General features: G+C 39.2%; 1 protein-coding gene across 1 annotated transcript in view; it reads left to right on the plus strand.

Moving 5' to 3' along the window:
• The window catches only part of LOC113025881 (transcription initiation factor TFIID subunit 4), a 100970-nt gene that overhangs the window by 62070 nt on the left and 13594 nt on the right, over positions 1 to 25306 (plus strand). The window contains exon 13 of the mRNA XM_026174101.1: positions 7574 to 7696. Coding sequence (XP_026029886.1) covers positions 7574 to 7696 — 123 coding nt within the window. The remainder of the gene's footprint in view (positions 1 to 7573; positions 7697 to 25306) is intronic.

Below are 25306 nucleotides of genomic sequence, written 5' to 3' on the forward strand. Positions count from 1 at the left end.
CTCTGCTCAAAGGAGCGCTGTCCCCCATTAGGTAGGCCCCAGGGCAAAAGCCTGCTACCCTCCTCCACATTTGCTCCCTCTCCATGCTGACTTTCAAAGAGAATTCCTGCTGTTATGTGTGTCCCAATTCATAGTTATTATATTCTTGTCTTCTAGCCTTACAGATACACAATACATTCATTTCACTTGAGCAGCAGCCATCGTGGTCAACTTGCACAATCATGGTTACAGGAACATGCATGTGTGCTTCTTGAGTATATTTTATATATTAGGTTCTTTAAAAAAAATCATTTTTCTAAAAAAAAAAAAAAATTTAACAAGAGTGCTTTTAATCTAATATGTTTTCAACTTGATTTCAATTATTTTTCTGAAAGATCACGAAACAGGTTAAGATGGATAATTTAATTATCACATAAGAAAGGTCTGTTTTGTAGGTCCTCCAGATATGCAGGCTACTTAATAGTACACTGTAACCTTATTTTTTATTTGTTGCTTTGTTGTCTGTAGTTCCAACTTCAGTTTTTTTTCTTCACCTCAAGACATATTACATGAAAAAAAAAAATAGAAACAGGCTTTAAAAGTACCTTTGGTGTTCCTGTGTGTTTTCGAATATTACAAAGTGCTGTAATGAGAAGGAAAACAACAAAAAAAGGAGATTTTTTTTTTGCCTCAGAGGGAGATAGCGACTCGTCTAGTTGCTGTACAAGCCTGTAGGTTCACTTTTCTCTTTGTGCGCCGGAGCACTCCTTGGGACTCAAGCGACAAGGGAATTGGGCATGCTGAGCTATGCTGAGCTATGCTGGTGGCGAGGTGCCAGCCTCCTTTGCCTGGGATATAAGTGAGAGGGAAGCAGGAGGCAGGACATGTTTCAATTAGGCAACAAACACCGCACACAGAGGATAGGAGAGGGGAAAAAATAGCTTGCCCACATCAACTACCTTCTCCCTCCTGACCTTTCCCAAAAATACACTTCCCTGAACTGCTGTGCCCCACCTTTCTCTTTTTTCTCATTTAAAATCTAAAGAGTCATTTTTGTGGAAATCTTATGGGAAGGACAGTAGCGGGGGTCTTTGAGAGGTGATGCTAAGTGTGCCAGCTCGGCCTGCATGTTTCCATTAGATTGTCATGTTGGCTAATTAGAGAGCGGCAGCATGATTCACCTTGTTAATTAGGAGGACTTGCACACCATGTGCCTAGGGGCGGTGTGGGGAAGAAGAGCCCAGCCTCAGAGCCTCCTAGTCGCCTGCTGCCTATGAAGATTCCCCTTCTCATCTACCTTCCTTTCACTCCTTTTTTTTGATTTGGAAATGAATAAATCATTGAGATCGTCCTCTCTCGGAGTGTGAATATCTGAGTTCTCATCTTTTCCTGGATGCAAATGAGGCGTGATCAATAGAAGGTGACGAGCGGCAAATCTAAATGTTAAAAAAAGAGAGCAAGACAGGGAGAGAGAAGATTGCTAGACGAAGCACAGCAGCATAGAACGAGACAAAGCGAGAGAACATTTAAAGTAGGAAATTTTCCCTTAGATAAGCAGTATTTTTAATGATCACTCCTCTTTCCCTGTCGCTCCGGTGTAACACTGTCAGAATCTGCTTAACACTGATTTCTGGCTCCTTCATTAAACACCGTTCCTTGGCAAAATGTGTCGTGCAAATGTTATTATTTATAGAAGCATTACTTACTCCAAAGTAAAGGCACGAAGTCTGTAAGACATATTCAATTTATTCATGTATTTCATGCAGTGTCCCTTTATACATTTTAATTCCTGCAAATAAGTTGCATATGAAGAAGAACCACAGGGCTGTGATAGTGACACTCACATAATGACCTTAGCTCCAGGGACAACTGAGGGCTCTAAATAATTGGTCCTTCGCCCTGGAAGGACTTCAGACATACTCAACTTCAGAGGAAAAGGAACACACTGCGCCAAGACTATTAGATCTTGCACATTTTGCTCCATAGGTAAAATACCACAATCACAATTTATGTGCAAAGAATTTATGATGAAACTGAATTTCAAAACAGTTTATGTCGCTTTGTTATTACATTTTTAACTTTGGGTGATTTATTATCTATTATATCTGTCTAAATTATCTATTGCCTATCTATTCAGAAAGACTAGTATCTTTGCAAATCCAAAGTTTTAAGTGCCGTATATAATGTGTCAGAACATATTAGTAATGCACACTGAATATCGCATAGTTTAACTTTAAGCGTTATAAATATTATAAATCTTTAAATATAAATTCACTATAATAATAATACAAAATATTTTATGGTGTTCTCCTATTTGCAGTTCAGTTTGTCTAATGAAGCCAAACATGTCTCTATCCACACTTGCCTACATTAGCAGGTCGTGGCTCAACTCGTCTCTTTGTAGTGTATGAGTGCAGATGGAGAAGGGAAACCTGATTGGTTACTGCAAATGGCCCCTCTGCCTGCAGCAAACTAACTGCCAGGCACTTCACATGAAGAAAGGCCTCAAGATGCGGCTCACAGATGTTCACGTAATGTCGGCCATGTGGGTGTCAGGTGAATGAGTTGCATGGATTACAGACATACATAAAAAACATACATAAAATGTCAACACACACACACACTCTTATGTTAGTGGGAAACTTAGACAAATGAACACGCAATGTTACAAATACCTGAATTTCAAAAGCAGTCTTTATTAAGAAACCAAACAAACAAAAAATCTATTATTCGAATTCATGCTAAAGAAAAGACATTGCCTTTGCATCAGATTAATTCATTCATATGAAATGAATATAATATAATCAAAAATATTTAATGTGCACATATCCTTTTTTCTGTTTTGTATTAATTATTAATAATTAAATACTAAATAAACATCAGTCTGTCAGACCTACACTGCTATGCACAGTTACATATAGACATGCAATAGTTTCCCAGTGATAATGTCTGCATTGATTTAGCAGAGATTTTTTTCTTTCATGCAAATATTACAAAATACCAAACCATTCTTATGAACAATCAAAAGTTATTACTTTTTTTAAACCTTATATTAATTTTATTATTACTTCATTAATAAATAATACAAAATAGTGTCATCTACACAAGGTCACATGACAGTCTAACAGAATGTTACAAATTTTAGAAATTCATCTAACATTGTCGTGTAAGACTGACACTGCAATCCCTGGAACCACACTGCCAGTGAAGCTAAAAACTAAAACCTTATTGTGTTTACTTATGGTTCCATTAAAAAAGAATAAATATAGTTTTTTATAACTACATTTTGCATGCATTTGATTATATCCTGGTCCTGTGGACGTAATGTACTTGAAGCTGTATAATATATCCACAAGTGTATTAGAGGCAGACCATAGACTGTTTCTGTAAATCCGTGCGCAGACTTTTTATCTTTTTACAATTAGTGAGTTGACACACTGCCAGTTAAAGCCTTCCTGCCTTTCTCTTAAACTGCTGGCATTGACTACTGTTATCATTAATTTAACACTTTTTATGTAGTCAGCATCAGATGACTTATTTTTAATGCTGGCAATTTGGCTGTATTTTAAGAAAAAAGTGATACACTTTAAATTTATTGAGACTGGGTAGTTTAAAAGAGCAAAAGACAATATGCTGTGGTTGTAGTATTTTGGTACATTTTTGTCTCTCAAACTTTTCTACACTATTAGAAGATAAAGAATGAATGTAGAAACTGCAAAACAGCGAAGTTTGTACCCATCACTGTTTAAAAAATGTTTGCACCAGGGGCCTTGGGTCCAAGAAAGACATTCACCAAATACAACATATGCTTTGTCTATATAGTAAAAAGCTGCCTGCTTTGTTGTATTGGATCAAAGCTTTTGAGGGGTGTTTGGAGGGGGTGTTAGGACAGACACTAACTGAAAACCCAAAAACCCATGATCTTCCTTATACACTATATTGTGGGCTTTGCAGGGCGAACAGCCCTTTAGCTTCCTTCATAGCCCTGTAGCTGCTTGTGACGTCAAGCAGAGCATGTTCTGCTCTAGCAAGGACATCTGTCTGTAAGCGTCTGGAGGGCCGCAAGCAGTCCCCCAGGCCAGGAGCAGGGGGAGAGGAGAGAAAAGACTTTGTTAAAAACAGCAGAGATGGAAAACGGCAGGTTGGCCATCATGGCTCCTACAGCTTATCCTCCTCTTCACTCCAAGCGTGTCAGACCGCTCTAAGGTTCTTTCTGTATTTTAGACATTTTTGCATCATAAGGGGGCATACTGCTCTTTCTTCTGTGATAAGAAAAACCCATGTTATTTCTTACTTACGTCTTGACAGATACTTTAACGAATCTATTAAGGGCGCAGAGCTCGAGTTAACTTGTAAATAATTCATGATGTTGGGAAGCAGGTGACTGAAAAGAACAAAAAACAGTACAGTTGATCACAGATCAAATCAAGAGGATTTTCCTATTTTTTGCTATTAAAAATATGAGTAATAAAATACGTGAACTTCATAAATTTTAAACATGCTTGTACAACAGGTTTCTTCTTATCCTGGGAACTTAATCTGCAGTACAATGTTATAATAAATCATTTTAAAAAGCTATTTAAATCCAGTAGTCATAATTTACATTTACAAAAGCAAAGGAACAGTTTAATTAGAACAATTGTAATATTCTCATTAACTGTTTTACCTTACTTTATAATTGCCACCTGCGCGTATATAAACTTAAATCTCATAGCAAAGCTGTAGATTGATTTTCTGGGTTATCTCAGAAATGTTCTACATCTCCTGACCTTTGCTAATAATTTGACTTTACAAGTCCCATTTCCTTGCCTACAAAGGGCATACCGGCAGACTGGAAGCACTGGTATTTAAGTGACTTCAGAACAGCAGATATTTATGTGGTACCATTGATCGGACTTGGCAAATGTATGCATCTTGTCAGCTGGTTATTTTCCCAGTCCGGGAAGAATTCCAATGGTGACCTTTGCAGTTTTTGGCAATGATTGTACCTATCGCTTAACAGTGCTGACAGCGTACTCCAGAAGGTTCAGAGCGATTATTGCACTTAGAAGTCACGGTTCTGCTTTTTTTGTATTTCTACAAGATTAAAGAATGTGAAAAGATGTCCTCCTGCAAAAAAATAAAAAATAAATCATCAGCATTGTCAGTCTGTAAAATCTTTTTCAGGAACATCATTAGGAAAGATGAATAGCTCTGTTTGTAAAAACATACTAGAAGAGACTGACGGTGTATTTAACAGTATGGTGTCAGAACCTTATTACTGGATCTTGGAAAAGGTAAATATTTTTGCTGCTACCATTTTAAGTCAAGCGGTTTTACTGTCATTCCAAACGTGCAGTGGTACAGTACACAGTGAAACAGGATAATGTTCCTTGCAGGCCATGGTGCTACATATAACATACAACAGACAATCAAGAATGGTTTACAAAAGGGGAGTTCATAGCATTTGTACACCTCTGTGTGACCATATGAGCATACATATGTAAACATTTAAGGGTAGCCAGAGAAAGTTGTAAGGCAAAGCAAGTCTGCCCCAGCCCTACTCAACTCTGGCTTGTATCCACTGGCAGTCAACAAAGGAAGGTAGACTCTGCATAATGGCACCAGATTGAAATCAGAAATAAGTCTCCCACTGTCACGGCGGCCACTTTACTGACGGGAAACGCAGACTGGAGGGTTGCAGATGGTAAAATGAAGTCTACATTCATCATACAGTCATAAATCTGAAAATGCAGGCAGTTGCTGTGGGCGCTGGGAGCCCATGCCTGGTGCCAACTGCCAGCCAGAGTTGCCGGCATCCTGGTGCCATCAGTGAGATAGCGGACCTCACTCACTCTCTTTCTGTCTCTCGCTCTCTCACTCTCTATGCTCTGTCACGGCTCACTTTTCAGTGGGATTCTTTAAGGTCAGGCCTGAAGAGGTTTGTCTGTTGTTTGTGGCAAAGCCTAATAAGGATAACAGTGATAATATTAATGCAGCCTTTTCCATGTAGACAGGGGCAAAAATCATATCCACTCTGTTTGCCATATCCAGCCACAATCCCTAGTGTGTGACTCTATTCTAATGCCTGTATACATTTGCATGACTTTAAGAGCCTGACTCAACATTTGTCCAAATTGTTACTATTAGTCAAAATCTTTATTTTGACCACTATCCAATGTAAAAGGAATAAATAAATGTAGTTTATTCATTGAGCTGGTTGGTACTGCTGCTATTATTCCCCCTACTTTGTGTTGTCAGCGTGTTTGAATCTTTCAACATTCCGCCGTGCTAAATGTGAAGTGGCAACACCCTAAAGGGCATGCCTTGCCAGCGGGATTTTAGGAAAAAATCAGAAGCAACTGCATGCACATTTAAGATCAGACTTTGTACACCAAAGCAACCTTTTACAGAGCGCCATCTGAAAGTAACATGAAATTTTCCCCTGATCAGACAACATACATGCCTCACGCAAACACCAGTGCCCAGCGAACACATGCTGAGAGATAACATAAAAGAACATGAAAGACATCAAGGCGCACATTGATTGTCCCTGTACGCTTCAACCCAGGCCTCACTCCCCCAGCGGGCAGACACGCAGGCAAGCTGGTGGGTAGGCATTCCCTGTGCTGTGGCCAAGATTGATAGGCATGTGTGTGTGTGTGTGTTGTGTGTCTGTATACTTTGTTTGAATGTTGAAGGGAGTGCTGACACCCTCTGTACCGTGGCCCCAGGCCCTCACACCTCCACCCAATATAAAGGGCAGCTCCCAGCAATGCTGGATTCCCCCTCAACCCTGAGGGTAGGCATGACATTACCTTGGGCAGTGCCTCCCCGCAACCCCCACACATCCTCAGAACCATGTGACTACACACACATAGTCTTTGAGAGGAGCTCGGTTAATGGCTGAGAACAGTCTACCATTTTGTTTTGCTCAGGAAATTCTACTTATACAGTTCAAGAAATCTTGTTTTTGTTTTTTGTTTTTGCAGTCCCCTTTAATTCTTATTCTTACATTTGATCTTAATCTTATATGCCTGACAGTTGTTGTTGTTTTTTTGAGCCTCTGATTGCAAATTGCAGTTTGGGGGTTAGTATTACTGGCTGGCTATATGTAACTGCTATGGTGCCCCTTTATTTGGTTTTGGGTTCATCACAGGGAGATGGTGATATTTTGAAGTTTTGCTCCATCAGTATGCACAAGTAAAAAGTTTAATTTCAGAGTTCGAGATCGAGTTCAACATTTATTGTCAATGAAGAAGCCCAGTTAAATTAGGAATATGTCAACATTGAGAGTGACATTTAAAACAATACAGTGATATTGATGAGAGATCTGTTATTTTATACTTCTTATGATATTCAAGAAAAGGAATCTTGAATATCATAAGAAGTATAAAAAAACGATCTCTCAGCATTATGAAAGAACAACAAGTACAACAACAGTAAGTACATTTGGGAGGAGCATTAAGCTAATGTGTCTGGATGCACTGCCATGATGCAAATTTATTATGTGCATAAGACTTAGAAGAACTGAACAACATGTGAAAATGTGGAAATACTAGATGTGAATCTTATGTTCATAGTAAGGTCTGATTGTTTCTTATGTTTTCACTAGATGCAACAACAGGAACTGGCCCAGATGAGGCAGCGGGATGCCAACCTTACAGCACTAGCCGCCATTGGACCCCGAAAAAAACGTAAAGTGGATTCACCGGGGGCCACGCCATCAGGGACAGAGGTGAGAACTATATTGTCAATGTTTTTTTTATCATCACCAGTTTGTAATGCTGACTTGCTATCGATCTTTGGGAAATTAACAGTCGAGAATTTTGGATTTAATCTAATTTAATCAATCATGTTCTACTATATCTAGTTAGTGGACATGCCTAGGCAATGACATTGTTATCTTATTTGACAGAAATCTGTGCACTTTCTTGTTATTTATGAGGAACTGATAAGCTAAAAATAAAACAAACAGCACAATTCATTATGATAAAAATATTTCTTTAACTATGAAATTTTAAATAACTAAATTATTACATGATATAAGTTTGAATTCAAATTCATTTTTTCCTCCTTATGATAAAATAGCTTCTTTGCCCAAAGAAGCTATTTTGTGCAAGGATGTCAACTGTAAGAATGCTGTGCATAAACATTTACTCTGCTCCATGTATGATGATATAGTGACTGCTTTGCATGAAAGTGGTACACTGCTTGATAAACAATATAAGCATAAGAAACCTAACATCAGACCTGGTTGGAAAGAACATGTATCCATTAGGGCTGCCACGATTAGTCGACTAGTCACGATTACGTCGACTATCAAAATCGTCGACGACTAATTTAATAGTCGAGGCGTCGTTTGAAGCTTTGTAGGATCACAAAAGACGCAGGAATAAGTAGTAGGATTTAAGAGTGTAATAACGGACTGAAACAGAAGATGGCAGCACTGCATATACAAGGATGCCAGCTGCCGTTAAACCCCGAAGAAGAAGAAGCGGTGTCCCAGAATTCATAGCGCGGCCCAGCTCAGTTTCCAACAATGGCGGCAGCTAGTTAGTTTTAATATTACTCTTATTATTCTTTCTGAGTCACAAAATAAACGTTTATCATATTTTCAGGCGAGAATGTAGCTGTGTAAACCTCAAATATCTGCTCAGTTTATCAGGACACCACATATTTTCAAAAGCGCTCCGACGTTTTCGGAGACATCTGTTACCCACTAGCTCGATAGCGAGCCGGGGGCTAGGCTCACTAGAGCCGTGAGAACACCGGACTCCCGACAGATCTTTTCAAACACACCGCTGTCTTTCGATGCTCAGGTTAAACATGATATATAAGTCACTTAGATAACTTAAAAATGTTATTGTTTGGCTTATTTTAGTATTTTATTTGTTCCTGCGTAAATCGGTTTGGCTGAGATTAAAGTTGTAGTTTTTACATGGCTGAATAAACGTCAAGCTGACAGCTGATCATCAGAAGTGTGAGATGCTCGAGAATATTCTCCGGTGTCTTGTTATACAGTGGGGCAAAAAAGTATTTAGTCAGCCACCGATTGTGCAAGTTCCCCCACTTAAAATGATGACAGAGGTCAGTAATTTGCACCAGAGGTACACTTCAACTGTGAGAGACAGAATGTGAAAAAAAAATCCATGAATTCACATGGTAGGATTTGTAAAGAATTTATTCGTAAATCAGGGTGGAAAATAAGTATTTGGTCACCTCAAACAAGGAAAATCTCTGGCTCTCACAGACCTGTAACGTCTTCTGTAAGAAGCTTTTCTGTCCCCCACTCGTTACCTGTATGAATGGCACCTTTTTGAACTCATCATCTGTATAAAAGACACCTGTCCACAGCCTCAAACAGTCAGACTCCAAACTCCGCCATGGCCAAGACCAAAGAGCTTTCGAAGGACACCAGGAAAAGTATTGTAGACCTGCACCAGACTGGGAAGAGTGAATCTACAATAGGCAAGCAGCTTGGTGTGAAAAAATCAACTGTGGGAGCAATCATCAGAAAATGGAAGACATACAAGACCACTGATAATCTCCCTCGATCTGGGGCTCCACGCAAGATCTCATCCCGTGGGGTCAAAATGATCATGAGAACGGTGAGCAAAGATCCCAGAACCACACGGGGGGACCTGGTGAATGACCTGCAGAGAGCTGGGACCAAAGTAACAAAGGTCACCATCAGTAACACACTACAACGGCAGGGAATCAAATCCCGCAGTGCCAGACGTGTTCCGCTGCTGAAGCCAGTGCATGTCCAGGCCCGTCTGAAGTTTGCCAGAGAGCACATGGATGATACAGCAGAGGATTGGGAGAATGTCATGTGGTCAGATGAAACCAAAGTAGAACTTTTTGGTATAAACTCAACTCGTCGTGTTTGGAGGAAGAAGAATACTGAGTTGCATCCCAAGAACACCATGCCTACTGTGAAGCATGGGGGTGGAAACATCATGCTATGGGGCTGTTTTTCTGCCAAGGGGACAGGACGACTGATCCGTGTTAAGGACAGAATGAATGGGGCCATGTATCGTGAGATTTTGAGCCAAAACCTCCTTCCATCAGTGAGAACTTTGAAGATGAAACGAGGCTGGGTCTTCCAACATGACAATGATCCAAAACACACCGCCTGGGCAACAAAGGAGTGGCTCCGTAAGAAGCATTTGAAAGTCCTGGAGTGGCCTAGCCAGTCTCCAGACCTCAACCCCATAGAAAATCTGTGGCGGGAGTTGAAAGTCCGTGTTGCTCGGCGACAGCCCCAAAACATCACTGCTCTCGAGAAGATCTGCATGGAGGAATGGGCCAAAATACCAGCTACTGTGTGTGCAAACCTGGTAAAGACCTATAGTAAATGTTTGACCTCTGTTATTGCCAACAAAGGTTATGTTACAAAGTATTGAGTTGTATTTTTGTTATTGACCAAATACTTATTTTCCACCCTGATTTACGAATAAATTCTTTACAAATCCTACCATGTGGATTCATGGATTTTTTTTTCACATTCTGTCTCTCACAGTTGAAGTGTACCTCTGGTGCAAATTACTGACCTCTGTCATCATTTTAGGTGGGGGAACTTGCACAATCGGTGGCTGACTAAATACTTTTTTGCCCCACTGTATTTTAGATAGCAAGGAGTTTATTAAACTTCACCGAAACAATCTGCAAATTTCATTAAAATTTAATAAACTATCATCTTGTCTTTATTTTTAGTTAGCACATACCTTAAACACTTAAAGCTGTAAGCTAATGATAGTTATATATGAGCAGATGCTGCTGGTGCAATAAGCTGAACGTTTTATGTCCAATGGATGATGATCTGATTAGTCGACTAATCGCAAAAATAATCGGTGACTAGTCGACTATCAAAATAATCGTTTGTGGCAGCCCTAGTATCCATGTACCACGATGAAGCTCGCATAGCTTATAAATGTTGGGCCATGGCTGGAAGACCTAAACAAGGCCCAGAATTTGAACAGAAAAAATGTGCGAATGCCAGATATAAGTACGCTGTTCGCTTTATAACTAAAAATGAGCAAATGCTGAGAGCAGATTCTTTGGCCAGGAAAATGCTGTGTAATAATACGGCAGATTTTTGGAAAGAGGTGAAAGCTCTTAATAACTGTAAACCATCTCTACCATCAACTGTTGAAGGTGTTTCTGGGGCAGATAACATTGCAGCATTATGGAGACAGCATTACAGTGCGTTGTTTAACTGCATAAAAAGTGATCCATATGAGGACAATCTTGACATGAGTAATGACACAATAAGTGTAAGGACACATGAAGTATATGAAGCCATTCATAGGTTGTCTGATAATAAATCCTCTGGTTTGGATCACATCACTGCAGAACATTTAAAACATGCTAGTTTAAGGCTAGCTCCTCTTTTAGCACTCTGTTTCACTGGGTTTATGATTCATGGCATATTACCAGACTCAATGCTGTGTATTTTACTGGTACCAGTTATGAAAGACAAAGCTGCAAAAGTGAGCTGTTTGGATAATTACAGGCCAATTGCACTAGCCAGTATTTTATCTAAGGTGTTAGAAAGAATCTTGTTTGACAGAATGAGTGTGTTCATCTCTTCTCTGGATAATCAGTTTGGCTTCAAACCAAAGCATGGCACTGACATGTGCATATATGCACTCAAGGAAATAGTCAGTTTGTATAGGGCTAAAAATTCATCTGTCCTCATGTGTTTCATTGATGCCTTTAAGGCTTGTTAGATTATTCTGTTATTATATGTTACCTTATATATGTAATCAAAATAGTTGAATTATGTTAACTGCTGTAGATCATGTTATACCCTTTAACATAGAGTGTGTGAGCTATATGTAGTTTAGTTCTCATTATACTTTTGAGTTAACAGAACATATTCACATATTAGTTCATTAGATAAATGTGCATCACTCTGTATCCTTGATCTGCTGGGAATGTGTTACACTGTTTTCTTGACATGCTTAATTGTTGAATCATGAAGAGAAGGTTGTAAGCAGGAGACTCTGTGTCTAAAGACAGGGGAGATAGATAGACCACATTCCACACCCCCACCTTACAGAAAGCAGAGAAACAACTGCCGAGGTCATAACTTAGGCGCTGTAACAGAGAAAGAATGTGATGTTTTGGCTTTTACGACTAGATGGGGGCCACTAGAGACTATAAAAAGCTGAGCAACCCGTCACCATTTTGAGACATGTGCCTGACCCTCTGGTAGCATCTCTCCCGTCCGGACGTTGTAATGCTCTGACTGTTGAATTGTATGGAAATATATGATTGTTGATTGAGCATATATACACCGAGTATTGTCCTTCCTTCAGCCCAAAGATTCAAAGAATTGGGTGATTTCAACAGGCTTTTGATCGAGTGAACCACAGAAAACTTTTTGATAAACTGAAGAGACGGGGAGTTCCTCAATACATCGTGAGGATTCTCTCTTACTGGTACGCTCATCAGAACATGCAGGTTAAATGGGGAAGCAGTATTTCTGCCCCCTTTGGTGTCAGCAATGGTGTTACACAGGGTGGGATTTTGTCTCCAATTTTATTTAATTTATATGTTGATGATTTGTCCATACAGCTGAGAGCCTGTAACACTGGGTGTATATTAGGTAAAACATTGATAAATCATCTTATGTATGCAGATGACCTGGTTGTTTTTAGTCCAAGCAGTGCTGGGTTACAGGATCTTCTTAATGTCTGTACTGAATATGGTGTGCAATATGACATTGAGTACAATGCTGCTAAAAGTGCTTTTTTGATATGTAGAACCAAGCAGGATAAACAGCTAAATTTCCCTTTGTTTAAACTGGCACAAAAAACTCTTGAAGTTCATAAAAAGGTGAAATACCTCGGTCACTTTATTACTGAGCAAATGAATTATGATGATGACATATACAGACAACGATGTAAGCTCTATGTGCAGGCAAATACTATTGCACGCAAATTCAGCTTTTGTTCACTTCCAGTTAAAGTGGCTTTGTTTAAAGCGTATTGCACACCGCTATATACTGCCCCCTTGTGGTCATCCTACAAGCAATGTAGCATGCAGAAGCTGCATGTTGCATATAATGATGCGATGAGAATCCTTTGCAGGATACCTAGAAGTGGTAGTGCCAGCCAGATGTTTGTAGCTGTGGGTGTCTGGACTTTTAAAGCACTTTTAAGAAAGTTAATGTTCAATTTTAGAGAACGACTGGATGGTTTGAGTAACAGTATAATTGTAGCACTTACAGATCCGACAGTGAGTGGTTCCCGTTACTCATCCAGTCTCAGAAAGCACTGGTTAAAGTGTTTGTGTATTTATTGATTTATTTTAAGTAATTGTGTTTTATGTATATTATGGTTTTATATTTTTACAAATGCTTTATATACTTATTTATATACATATATATATTTAATGGTTTATACCTTGTGTTGGGGGGTGGGGGGGGGGGGGGGTGGAGTTGTGTGTGTGTTTCTTGTGTCTTGTCTTGTTTTTATGGACATGAAGTCTGCCAATAAAGATTGAATTGAATTGAATAACAATAAACATTTCAACATATTAGAGTTTTACCCAAAGACATTGTTTTCCCCTCAAAATATTGCTTCTTTGTTTAAATTTCTTGTGTAGGCAGTATTCAGTGGTAATTTTACATAGTCGTGTCATCCCCAACTGCGGTAAGTACTCGATAGTAAAAATGAGTCACTGAATATCTTATCTGCAATACAGTGAATAAGAATAACAATGGATAACTGCAGGTAATGTTGTGGTTTCTGATACTGGCTGCTGGTCAGATTGCTGGAACACATCTTAGGTGTTCAGTTTTTAATGCCGTCTATTCTCCTGAATCTAATTACCATCTTGTTGTTAAATCATACTTTTCACATTTCAGAGAATGGTCAAGTTTTTTTTTTTTTGGTAGTCATAAACTTGGCACTTGGTAATGGAAAAAAAAATTAATTATTGCAAATTTTAAGCCTCTGCTCAACGTTATGGGATGCAACTGCTATAGAGGACACCCAAATGCAAGACATGAGGCCAGGTTATGAAAGAAACAAAAAAATAACCAGAAAAAAACTGATTATATTTCATGATGTGACTCTCAATTCTCTTGTTCAACTTTACCACTAAGTGCTTTCTTGGAATAAATTTGGCTACAGTGAAGACCATTTGAGTGCAATGAGCTTGCGGTCATTGCGATGGTCATATCTGCTAATACAAATTATGACCCTACAGTTGTGCTGAAAAAAGTTTGACATGATCTAAATTTTGATGCGTTATCCTGCTGGAAGCAGCCATCAAAGGTGGGTATACTGTGGTGATTATTCAGGCAGGCATTTAACTGTTGTTCCGTTGGTGGTAAGGGGCCCAGTTGTGTTCATTGAAAATATCCACAACATCATTGTACCACCAAACTGAACTGTTGATACAAGACAGGATGGATCCATGCTTTCATCTTAGTTAAGCCAAATTTTGATCATGTCATCCAAATGTAACAGCAAAAACCAAGACTCATCAAAGCAATGTTTTTCCAACCTTCTGTTTAGGGGTGGACGATGCATTGAATATACTCGATGTATTGCGAGTTTTTCAATGTATGCTTGTTAAAATAGCTTTATTGTAACCATCCAGTATAAATAGCCATGGCAATATTAAGCTGTCTGCATGTAATTTACTGTGAGTTCTTTTTTCTCCCACACACTTCAAATGCATCATTAATCCAACCAGAAAATTGTCTACCTGGCAGACTACACTGAGCATGCGTTTTATATACTACCAGATAGGGAAAATATGGCGACAGCGGAAGTTTCAAACAAGCGAGGGAATTTGGATTTCACATGGAGGGTGTTGGACAAGATGCGGTAACTTGCAAAACATCCCGTAAAACGATTGCCGCAAAAGTTAGCAGTACCACGAATTTATTCCTCCAGCTGAAAAGTCATCCACTGCAAAATGAGGACTGTTTTAAACTCTGCATGTCAACGTCTCCTCACACACCAAAGGAAACGTTAAATAAACCAGCTGTGATACCTGTGACTATTCTTGGTCAGTTGTTTTTAGACTTTTATTATCGTTTTTATAATTTTAATATGTTATAAGCACAAAGAGCATTTTTAAAAATTCAGTTGTTTTATTTTCTCTCATTAACCTCATAAGACCCGAACTCTTCCACGGCATGCATTTTTAATTTCTCTTTCATATTTGGTCATATTGGGGCCCAATGAATATAAAAACAAAGAATTACCAGATTTTTTTTTTTTTTTTACCTTATTTTTGTTTTTAAGAAAAATAAGAGCCACATGAATATATTTGTTTAAAATGTTGATAGAACAGTAGCAGTATAATGTCCTCATAAGTGGATATCAGGCCCTTGTAGAGCAAAATGCTCTATAACGTGCTCTCCGTTGTTTTTTCCCTGCTGATTTTAGCATCACACAGCACAGCTTCTGTATCACGTGGTATAAGGCTCCGCCCTTGTCATTTGTTGAGCAGGAAGAGTGAGCGCTTGTTTTCATGCAGAGTACGTCCCTGATCAAAATGCGGTATAATCGTCGTTGTCGTCGTCTTTTTTTTTTTTTTTTTTTTTAAATCGTTGTCATTTGGAAATGAGATCGCACATAAGTATGAATCGAGATCGCGATTTTCTAACGATTAATTGTGCAGCCCTACTGGAAAGCCAAACAAAACACACATTAAGAGGCTCTAATGCCCGTGTCTCAATCTCGCGGCCTATGTCACCTCTACTTGCGGCCCGCATAATGAAAATATTTTTTAAAATTATTGTTCAAAAATTCTTTAATATGAAGGCAATAGGCAGAGTGTTACAGGCATAGCCCTAAAGAATGTAGCCTCATGGGCAGCGTAGCCCAGCTGTAAGTAAGCTGTTAAGACTCAACTGTACACTGTGTTCGTGTTTTTCTCCTAAACAATAAGTTCCGTTGGAGCAGCCTTTCAATGCCTCTCTCTGTCTCTCGCTAGCAAAGTTGACCCAGACAACAAAGTAAAGCTAGTTTTCGGCTACGAGCCCAACACGAACCCGACATATTAGCCAGAGGTCCCTTTACTACAGTTCGGAGACGCGGACATATTTTATATACACGCGGAATAGTTTTCTGTACGAGATCGCTGCAAAAAGTGCAGCTTTACCTAATGTCCATCCTACTGTTACTCATTTATATTAAGATTTAAAAATCTAGTTGGTTTTGGTATGGTGAGTAGCCTTCTGTAATAGTAAAAAAACACAGCAATAGTACATTCATGTAGTTGTAAAAGCATGATAAAATATTACGTAATCCAAAATATTCAGAATACGTTACTCTCATTGAGTAACGTAACAGAGTGCGTTACAAAATACATTTTGGGGCATGTATTCTGTAATCTGTAGTGGAATACATTTTAAAAGTAACCTTCCCAACACTGGAAGCAGGCATGGTTTTAGAACTACTGACACAACAGGCGTCGAGAGTAGCAATGACAAGCCACATTGACTGTGCGACATTCACATGAGGTTTATATGGGTGCCAAAAGGGTTATTTGTCATTTTGCACTAAAGTTATTCATTTTATTTCATATTTAAATTAATTAATACATATTATGAACATTTTGAGCCAGGTAGTTCATTTTTTTAGCAGAGGAACAGTTTAGCAGAGGGCCAAATTTTCATTACCAGATGAATGAAACGGAGCGTTTCAAAAACAGTCGGGCCTGTGGCGTGCATCAAATGATCAGCGATGATTGCCTACAAAGAAATGTCCAAGGAGTGAGTAAATAAAGAGGATAAAATCTTAATCTTTAGAGTGATGAGTCAGTACTTTTCTTGAAATACCAGGAAGCAGGTTTGTCTTGCAGACTAGTTTTGTTGGTCTTATTTATGCCTGTCTTTATCTTTGAGCTCAGTTGTGTTCTTCTACTGGTAAGAATGATTTAAGTTTAGAGATACATCTGAAGACTCAACCTGTTTCACTCAAAGTTAGGAAGGATGAAATGATGGATGTAAGGAAATATCTGCACTGTACAGACAGCACAGCGACACACTTCTATGTGACTTGCCTGTTATGGTTTTAATTAACCTGAACTCTGGTATTACAAAGAAAACTCTTCCGTTACAGGTTCCAAAAGCAACAACCTTAGTATCACATTTCTGTAGCACAGGGTTATACATGAAGTCATGCCTAGTTGCTGTACCAAATCATATTTTTCCTTTACGCAGCTGGGAAATATTTAAATTCCACATATTCATCTGTAAATATGATGAATCTAAAATAAGCCTGAATTTTGAATGTCAATTGGTCATTTTAATAACCTGCTTATCGAGTTGCATCTTCACATCCTTCGCTTAGCAGCAATATGCTGCAGAGGAGCATGGTAATGCAAACGGTAAAAAAGCATAAATAACAAAATAAAAGCATTATTTCTGGTCCTTGAGTACAGTGCCAACCTCTTTCAGAATGTTTTACCCTGATGGGTATTAGCCCCCGACCTCATGCTGCATTAGAAAAAAAAAACCAACCCTGAATTTTCAAACTGTTTCCCTAAATGCAGTTACACAACATAAACATGAATATACATTATGGCAGAGTTGTTGGCTTTTTTATGTTTTTCTCCCTTTTTTAATGTCCTGTATATGTTTAATTATACGGCATAATAAAGTGAAGCCACAGTGTGCCCCTCCTCTGGAGTGATTGCAGAGGGGGCGGAGGAGGAATCTTAACTTATTTTCACTTCGTTTTCACCTCCTCACATTTCTTCATTTCACATGGGCTGGAATCGCCTGCGGCGTTCTCTTTCCCTTCTCCAGAGCAAAGTGAATGTGACTTTTCTAAGGGGGTCACAGGATGCCTGGAGGCCTGTGGGTGTTACTGGACTGTTGCCTGCTCTTAGCTTCACTGAGGGGCTTGTCATAGATTTCATCTCCACAAAAATGAGCCGGGGGCCCTGGCCAGGAGCACAAGCAGCCAACGTTATGAAGGGCCCACGCTGATTATTTCCCTCTGACATCGCATCCTGAGCTTTCCGCATTAATCCTAGACAAAGGCAGCCCTTCAGTGCTGTGCCAGAGCTCAAATTAGGAGCCAGATAATGGCCTTGTTGAGATCCTGTTCTGTTCACTGAGAGGCAGAACTCCTGCTGAAATCCGCTTTTTTTATATTCCTTTACTCCTGCTTATTTTTTCACTAAACAGACCACCTTTCCACCTTGTTTGGACTGTGACGGAATTCACGTGACACAATTTTGCTTCTTTCCCCGCAGCCCGATCCCCCCTTTCAATCACCTTTAATGTGATGGCGGCTTGGCCGCAGTTGGGCCTGTGCCTGGATGTAGATCGCTAGAAGCTGTGAAATTGATAGCCAGTCAAGACTGGAGTGTCTGTCTCCAGCTTGATCTAGTCTGCAGGAGGGAACAAAGGGGGTCTTACAGGGCTCCTCGGGGTGGATTAGTTCCAAGGAACCAATGGCTGCGGCTGCTGGCTGGCTTGCTGGAAGAGGGCCTGCTGTGGCCCCAGTGGTGGGTCAGCACACAGGCAGAGGGTGCTCAGGCGCACATACTCCAACTCTGCCTCCAGCTTAATTGTTCCGATCCTACAACCCTTACCCAGCTATCTGCACACACAGGTTCAACACAAAAGTCAAGGGTGAGCTACCAGTTTTAGGAGTTTGTGATGACGTGTGCTAGCAAAGGGTGTTTGAAGTTGTATGGAGAAATGACCTTTGGCCTCATGAATGCTTTAACAAGTATAGAATGAAAGGAAATTAACTTTTAGGATCATTACTTCTACACATTACTACTGCATCCTACACAAAAGTCAACTCTATTCCATATTCAATTCTTTTCTCCAGCCACCAACATTTGTATATTGTATGTAAAAGCTGGTAAGATGGTATAGATATATTACAGCTTTTACAGAGCTATTTTTGGCTTGTCTGTCTCTCATCCTTTACAGACTTGAGTTCAGTGAATAAAGGATGAGAGACAGACAAGCCAAAAATAGCTCTGTTTATAATGATTATTCCATGACACCCTCTGTACTCTGTCCTTTAACACATTTAATACGATTTGAACACTTTACTGTTTCATTTCCACCCATTGATTTTTGTATGTTGTGATCTCCTCTCATCTCATATGGTGAATCCTGTCTGAACTGAGTTGCTGCAGTTTTGCTAGCTTATGATAGGCAGAGGCTCCTCTGTACATCTAAGGTTAGCATTAAAGGTTCTGCGATGTAAACTGTGCCTCAGTGCACAATGTCCTGCAGTGTTAAACATGCTCAGAGCTTTGAAACATCCTTGACACATTTATGAGCTCTGAGTTATCATCCAGGCACTTAGGCCATTTATCACATCAAAGGAAGAGCTTTGTTTGTTGACGTAAAAGCGACAATAGCAGCTAAATTGCCCCAGTTTGTACAGCCACACTGGCTTTCTCCTATCTGTCTCAACCAGGCGCAATGCGAGGGACAAAGGTAGGCGAGCGATTTAATAGTGAGCACAGTCTATTTTTCCATTTGAATTCATTTCACCTTCTTTCTTTGAGGCTGTAGATCAGAAAGAAGGAGTGAGGCAATAGAGTGAGAGGCATGGGGAGAGAGGGGGAAAAGCACAAGGAAAACTGATGCCCTTTCCTCCAGCTAAATTAACAGGAATCACGTGGAAAACAATCTGAGTCTCCAATGAAGGAGGGAGGGGGGGGGACCATTAAAATTAGCCCCAAGCTATGGACTGCACCCAATATCACTAAAGCTGCACTCACTACAGATGTGGAGGCTGGCTTACAGGCAAACTATGCTCTGTTCTATAGCTACAATTAAAATCAACCTCGCTGCCAAAAAATAGGAGGGGGAAAGAGGGGGTAGAAAGGCAGACATGGAACATCAAAGACAGATTGAAATGTGTAGTCAGTAATAAGAGTGGTCTCCAAGCCCCGAGGTTCTCCACGGTCCCCTTGTTAATGAGAAATTTTGACCTCTGGTTTGTAAGTTAAACTTGTAATCTCGGTTAATGAAGTAAATCAATCCCAACTCGGGAGTGTTCAGTGTCTCTCCCTTTGCCTTCGCCCGCCAACCTCCCCTCTGTCCTTCTCTCTTGTGCTTTTCTCCTTTGCTTACTCCTCCTCCTCCAATGTCCCTCCCAATGTGCCGCCTGGGAGTAAAATGTCCAGGTCTTCAACCAGACAAACAGGAAACTCTGAGAGTACAAGGCTTCCGGAGCTGGAGGGGGTGTGTAAGGACTCAGAGGACTACGACCAACCAGGCTGTTTGGTTAAGAAGGAGACAGGCCAACCGAATGATTGTAGAAGGCACAGCATAAAGGAAAACACTTGCTCCTCCTCCTCATCGCTTTTTCCTTTCCATCTTTTTCCCTTCTCTGTCCAGAATCTGTTGGGGTTAGTATATGGTTGGAAAGTCGTAGCTACTTGCTAATGTTGAAGGAGCAGGGGCAGTAATGAGCAAATATAATGTAGTCACAGCAGCTGCCTCCTGTTTTGTACCTTCCTTTTGCTCCTCTCCGAGTCATACACCAAGTGGACGGTTTTAATGGAAAAGACAGCTAACTTAACCTTCTTGTGGAGCTCTGTTTTTGCCCTTAACCAAACAGAGCCTGTTGTTAAATCCACTGGGAGCCTTGACATTAACCCCTGATTAGCTCTTGCATTTCTAAGATTTTTTTTTCACCTCTAATGCAAGTAAGGGTGGGATCTGAGACGAATGCAACGACTTTAGCATGACTTCTGTGAGGATGCAGTGAAGCATAAGGATTCCTGTGTGAGCTCCCCTTCTCTACATACTACATAAATATGATTAAAGAGGGCACGGAGAGGCTGCTATTGGTTTCATAATGTCAAGAAGATTTTAATGTTAGTTTGACTTTGCGTCTCAAGGCAATTCAGTATTTCTACTAGTGAGGACACAAAGGAGACAGAGTTGAGTCTTCCGAATGGTTACAGGGGTTTTTTGGCCAGATGCCATCCGTTTTGAGAGCTTTAACACGGTGAACTTAGCCAACTTTCTTTTCCCCTACACAATGCGGAGCACAGTTGTATCCACTAGGATTTTAACATTATGTTCTGTGGGTTAAAGCATTTAAAATACAGCTATATCATGGAAAGACAAAACTGTTGGTTTTTGCTTTAATTATATCAAATACTTTTCTTTCCACTCCCATTCAGTTCCATTGTGAGCTAACGTGAAACATTAAAACATGAAATTCATGTAATCAATAGATATGCAGTTGACCTGAAATGCTTAAAATCATAGTCAGAGGTCCAGCATTTTAGTTCTAGGTAACAATAGACCGATTTGCAAGGGATGGCATACCTCCATACAATAGTCACACTTGTCACATACGTTTGCGAGCATGTCTGGAGTCACTTCAGGCACTGCTGTTGTTATGCAACCTACCGGCAACACCTGAAAGTCACGAATCCCGTCTTTTAATAGTACATGTTTCAGTCATTACCGGTGAACAACTGTAGAATTAAAAAAACTCTGACATTGGATGATTTTTTTTTTTTTGATACACCTTCCATGCGTGTTTAATATACACCACATGAAAATTGTTGTTACCAAGTCTCTGGACTGCTTCTTTGGGGGCCACTAATGTTTGTACTCAGTTTTGTACATGTACATATCCAGCAGATATTGAGATACTGAGAAATTTTGTAAAACCTTTTACTGCTGGAGGTGCTGCAGGAAAGGTCACAGGATCACAAAGTTGTAATTCGGGTTCCTACTTTTTCCCACCATGGTTATATATGAAAATGTTTAACTAGAAATTCAAGAAAAGTCAAGATCATCAAAGTCTTAGGATTAATCCTCTGGGCATTTTATATGCATGTCCAGCATTTAATGGCAGACCAACAGTTTTTGAGACATCTCAGTCAGCACTAAAGGGTCGGAATAGCAAAATGACCAACCATCATTGCCTTACATGAAACCAGTGCTGCTAAGATGATAAATAAGCACAAATTTCTAATAAAGATTTTGATAAACTTCAAAAATTGTTATCTTCTTTATGGCCTCTTGCTTTAGGATAATAGTTATGAATATTTGTGCAGTTGCTTATCCTGTTTTAACATGATGGCAGGATTAAAATAAACTTTAGTGTACTTTTATTTCTCAATAGCCTGTTTCCTGTTTGTTTCTACACCTCTACATATTTAAACATATTGAACGTATTTAGGGGGCATATAAGATCTTACTCATATGGGTGTATCACCTTCTTTTCTTTTCCCTACAACTACAACCAGTTGATTAAAAAAATAAAAGGTTTAGCTCAATATACTTTACATTGAAAATATAATTATAAAGTTCCAATGTCTTTTTGTTAGTGATTCCTAAATAGAGCATACATCTATACATGTACATGGTAGTTTTAACACAGTAGTCTCCTTATTTAGATAATAAGCTTCTATATATTCATATTCATGCCAAAGTAGATATCCCCCTCATTTCTGCCTTTAAAACTTTGCCCTGAAATAATGGTTAAATATACAGTTTTGACAACAAAGTTGAGCCCCAGGCACTTAAAAGATACCCATCTTAAAGAAATTAATTACCTCCCTTGTTAATCTTGATATAATTAAATTTCTGAAGAATGAAATTTGCTGCATTTTTTTCCCCCTCCGCCTCGCTGCTATGGAGGCGGACCAGTAATGGCTGGCTCTCTAGCTAGCCTGCTGGCCAGGGACGTGGGGACAGCCTAACATCGTGGGCCCCATGCTGTGCTATACCGCACTGTGCAAACCCACACTCCTCATCCTACGCTTTCACCACTCATAGGGATAGGCAGTGAAAATGCCTCAATCACTCTTTGCCATTCTGTGCTGCTTATATTTCCTCCATCCTGGAGGAGATGGAAACTCCGAGCCTCAAGTTTCTTATTCTTAACATGTGAGAATGGCATCGAATGACTCGAGAACGCAAGAGCTGCTAATAAAGTTGTCAACATAGAGCCTCTGAAACTTACATGGTGGAGCCCTGGAGAGGCATACATAGAGAGTTCTTTTTGTTATGGCTCACTTAAGAAACTCCTGTGCCTTTGTGTGACTTACTGTCGTTATTTATAGGACCTCCTGCGATGCTGTTAGATTTAACCCTGATTGCCTTTTGCAGCACAGCACTAGCATTACAAAGGAGGAGTGCATTTTAATGTTGCTATGTATTTAGGTTTGTTGTCATTCACTGTTATTTTATGTGCACTCCATTGTCAGCGGTCTAGGTTTAGGTTTGATCCCGTGGAAAAAAGAAGAAAAATATAGTAAAGATGCTGGTAGGAGGGCAGAAGAATGCCAAGACGGGAGGAAGAGTAGCTGTATGTATGGAGATGGCAAACTACAATTGGATGCTAGAAATGCCTGATCAGAGCATAGAACAACGACTTTATGGAGGTGCACATCACGCATCCTGTAAGCAATTCCTCTCCACTCATAGGTAAATAATTTAGAACAATCTTCACTGTGTAATAGTTGAACTATACTAGTTTGCACTTTCCTATTTTTCTGCCAGAAATAGTTTCTGTGTAACCTACAGACATACATTTACAGTTGTTTGTATATTTAATAATATATGTGGGAATGTATGTGGAAACGAACCCTTGAAATTTAAATAATAGTATAAACTGCTTAAAAAGGTAGAAATTGTTAAGTTTAGTATAATCTATCATGATAGATGTTATTTTTACTACAAATATCACATTATTCTAATGTTTTTAGAAAAATTAAAAATATATTGCTCTTAATCGAGGTAATATTTAAGAACTCCAAGTCACTATTTCTAAAAATATAATTTAAAATGCCTTTATTCTTATAACATGAACATAACAAGTTTCATTGTACAAACCTTCATGAGGGAGTTAAACAGAACTCCTTCCATTTCTTCCAACCTTATTGTGTGTTTTACACTTAAAATGCTATTCGGGGATTTATATGTTTCTGTAGAAAGCAGTATAGAAAGAACAATTAAATTATAATTTATGTGATTTTATCTACTTTCTATTATTAACATGATGCTAATGTCAGTGTCTTTAATTTTCACCTATCATGGTTATTGTCAGTATTATATTAACATCACAATGGTTGAGCAGGTAGGCAGAACTGAACTTGTCCTAATTTTGAAAACAAAACCAAAAACATGTCCTAACACATCTTGGGCGTCAGCTTTACCATAGATATTTGATGCATATTTTAACCAGCCATGTCGACTCAGTGCCTTTTATCAGCTTAACTGTGAGGTGGATTGATGTTAATTATATTCCCTAACTACTAACTTAGTGATATACATACTATTATTAGTATGTATATCACTATGTATATCAGTAATCAGTATCAGCAGGTGTAAATTCATATTATTCACGCTTGGTCTACAAAAAATGTGTACATCTGTAACTAAAACTGAAGCTTCAGATATATTTAAAAAGTTAAAGGTTGAGGCAAAATTGAAATCCAGACAAGCAGATATTTTAGTCCCAGGCTTAAACCGATCAAACAGCTGATCATTACCACTCCTAAAAGCTACTGCCGTTTTCTACCCACCATAAGTCAAGTCTGACTTTGTTACTGCAACCCATTGAAACCTTTTTCTGTAACCCCCCTCTCTGAGACAGGCCCTGTTATGGCTTTCAGTTACACAATACCTACCCTTCATAATCTGGATGAACAACCACATGATTTACATGCAGAGAATGTCCATGCATAAATATCATATCTGTTACAGCTCCCTTGCTGTTCTTCATCTGTTTCATTGTTTTTGTTAAAATGTTGTTGTGATACAGTGTCCTTTATTTTGTATTTTAACAGGAAAACAGAACATCTAAAATTAGCTTCTGAAAATGGTAAAAGAGAACAAACAAGGCGATCCATTAGTGAGGATGGGTTATTGGCTGACTTGCCTCTTCTCATGGCGGCCCATTAAAAGTGGTAATGTCTGCCTGCAGCAGTGCCTGGGGAAGAAGAAGGAGGCCATGGAAGGCATATTTCACATGCATCAGACACTGGAATTAAATAGACCAATGTTCCCTAAAAAGACTGAAGTACATCTCTTTCTGATGTGTGTCCCGGGCAAAAATTCATTGATCTTAGAATGTCCCTTGGCAATTATAAAATATTAAATCCAAGTCGCACTTTTCGGCTCAGCTTAATTTTTTTTTCCTCGCTTTTCACTGCTTTCCATTTGACCAATTTAGAAAAAAAAGTTAGAAATGGATGGCCGTGAAAAAAACGACACTGATAATAAAGGCTGTGCACACTTTCAGATGTCTTTTGTTATGTTTCTGTATTGTTTGTGCAGAACATCTCACATCATTAAATGAATTGAGGTCCCAGCAAAGCTAGGAGTGTCTGAAACATGTCTTATTACACCATCAGAGCT

Source organism: Astatotilapia calliptera, chromosome 1 (genome assembly GCF_900246225.1).
Source record: "Astatotilapia calliptera chromosome 1, fAstCal1.2, whole genome shotgun sequence".
NCBI classification, from domain to species: Eukaryota; Metazoa; Chordata; class Actinopteri; order Cichliformes; family Cichlidae; genus Astatotilapia; species Astatotilapia calliptera.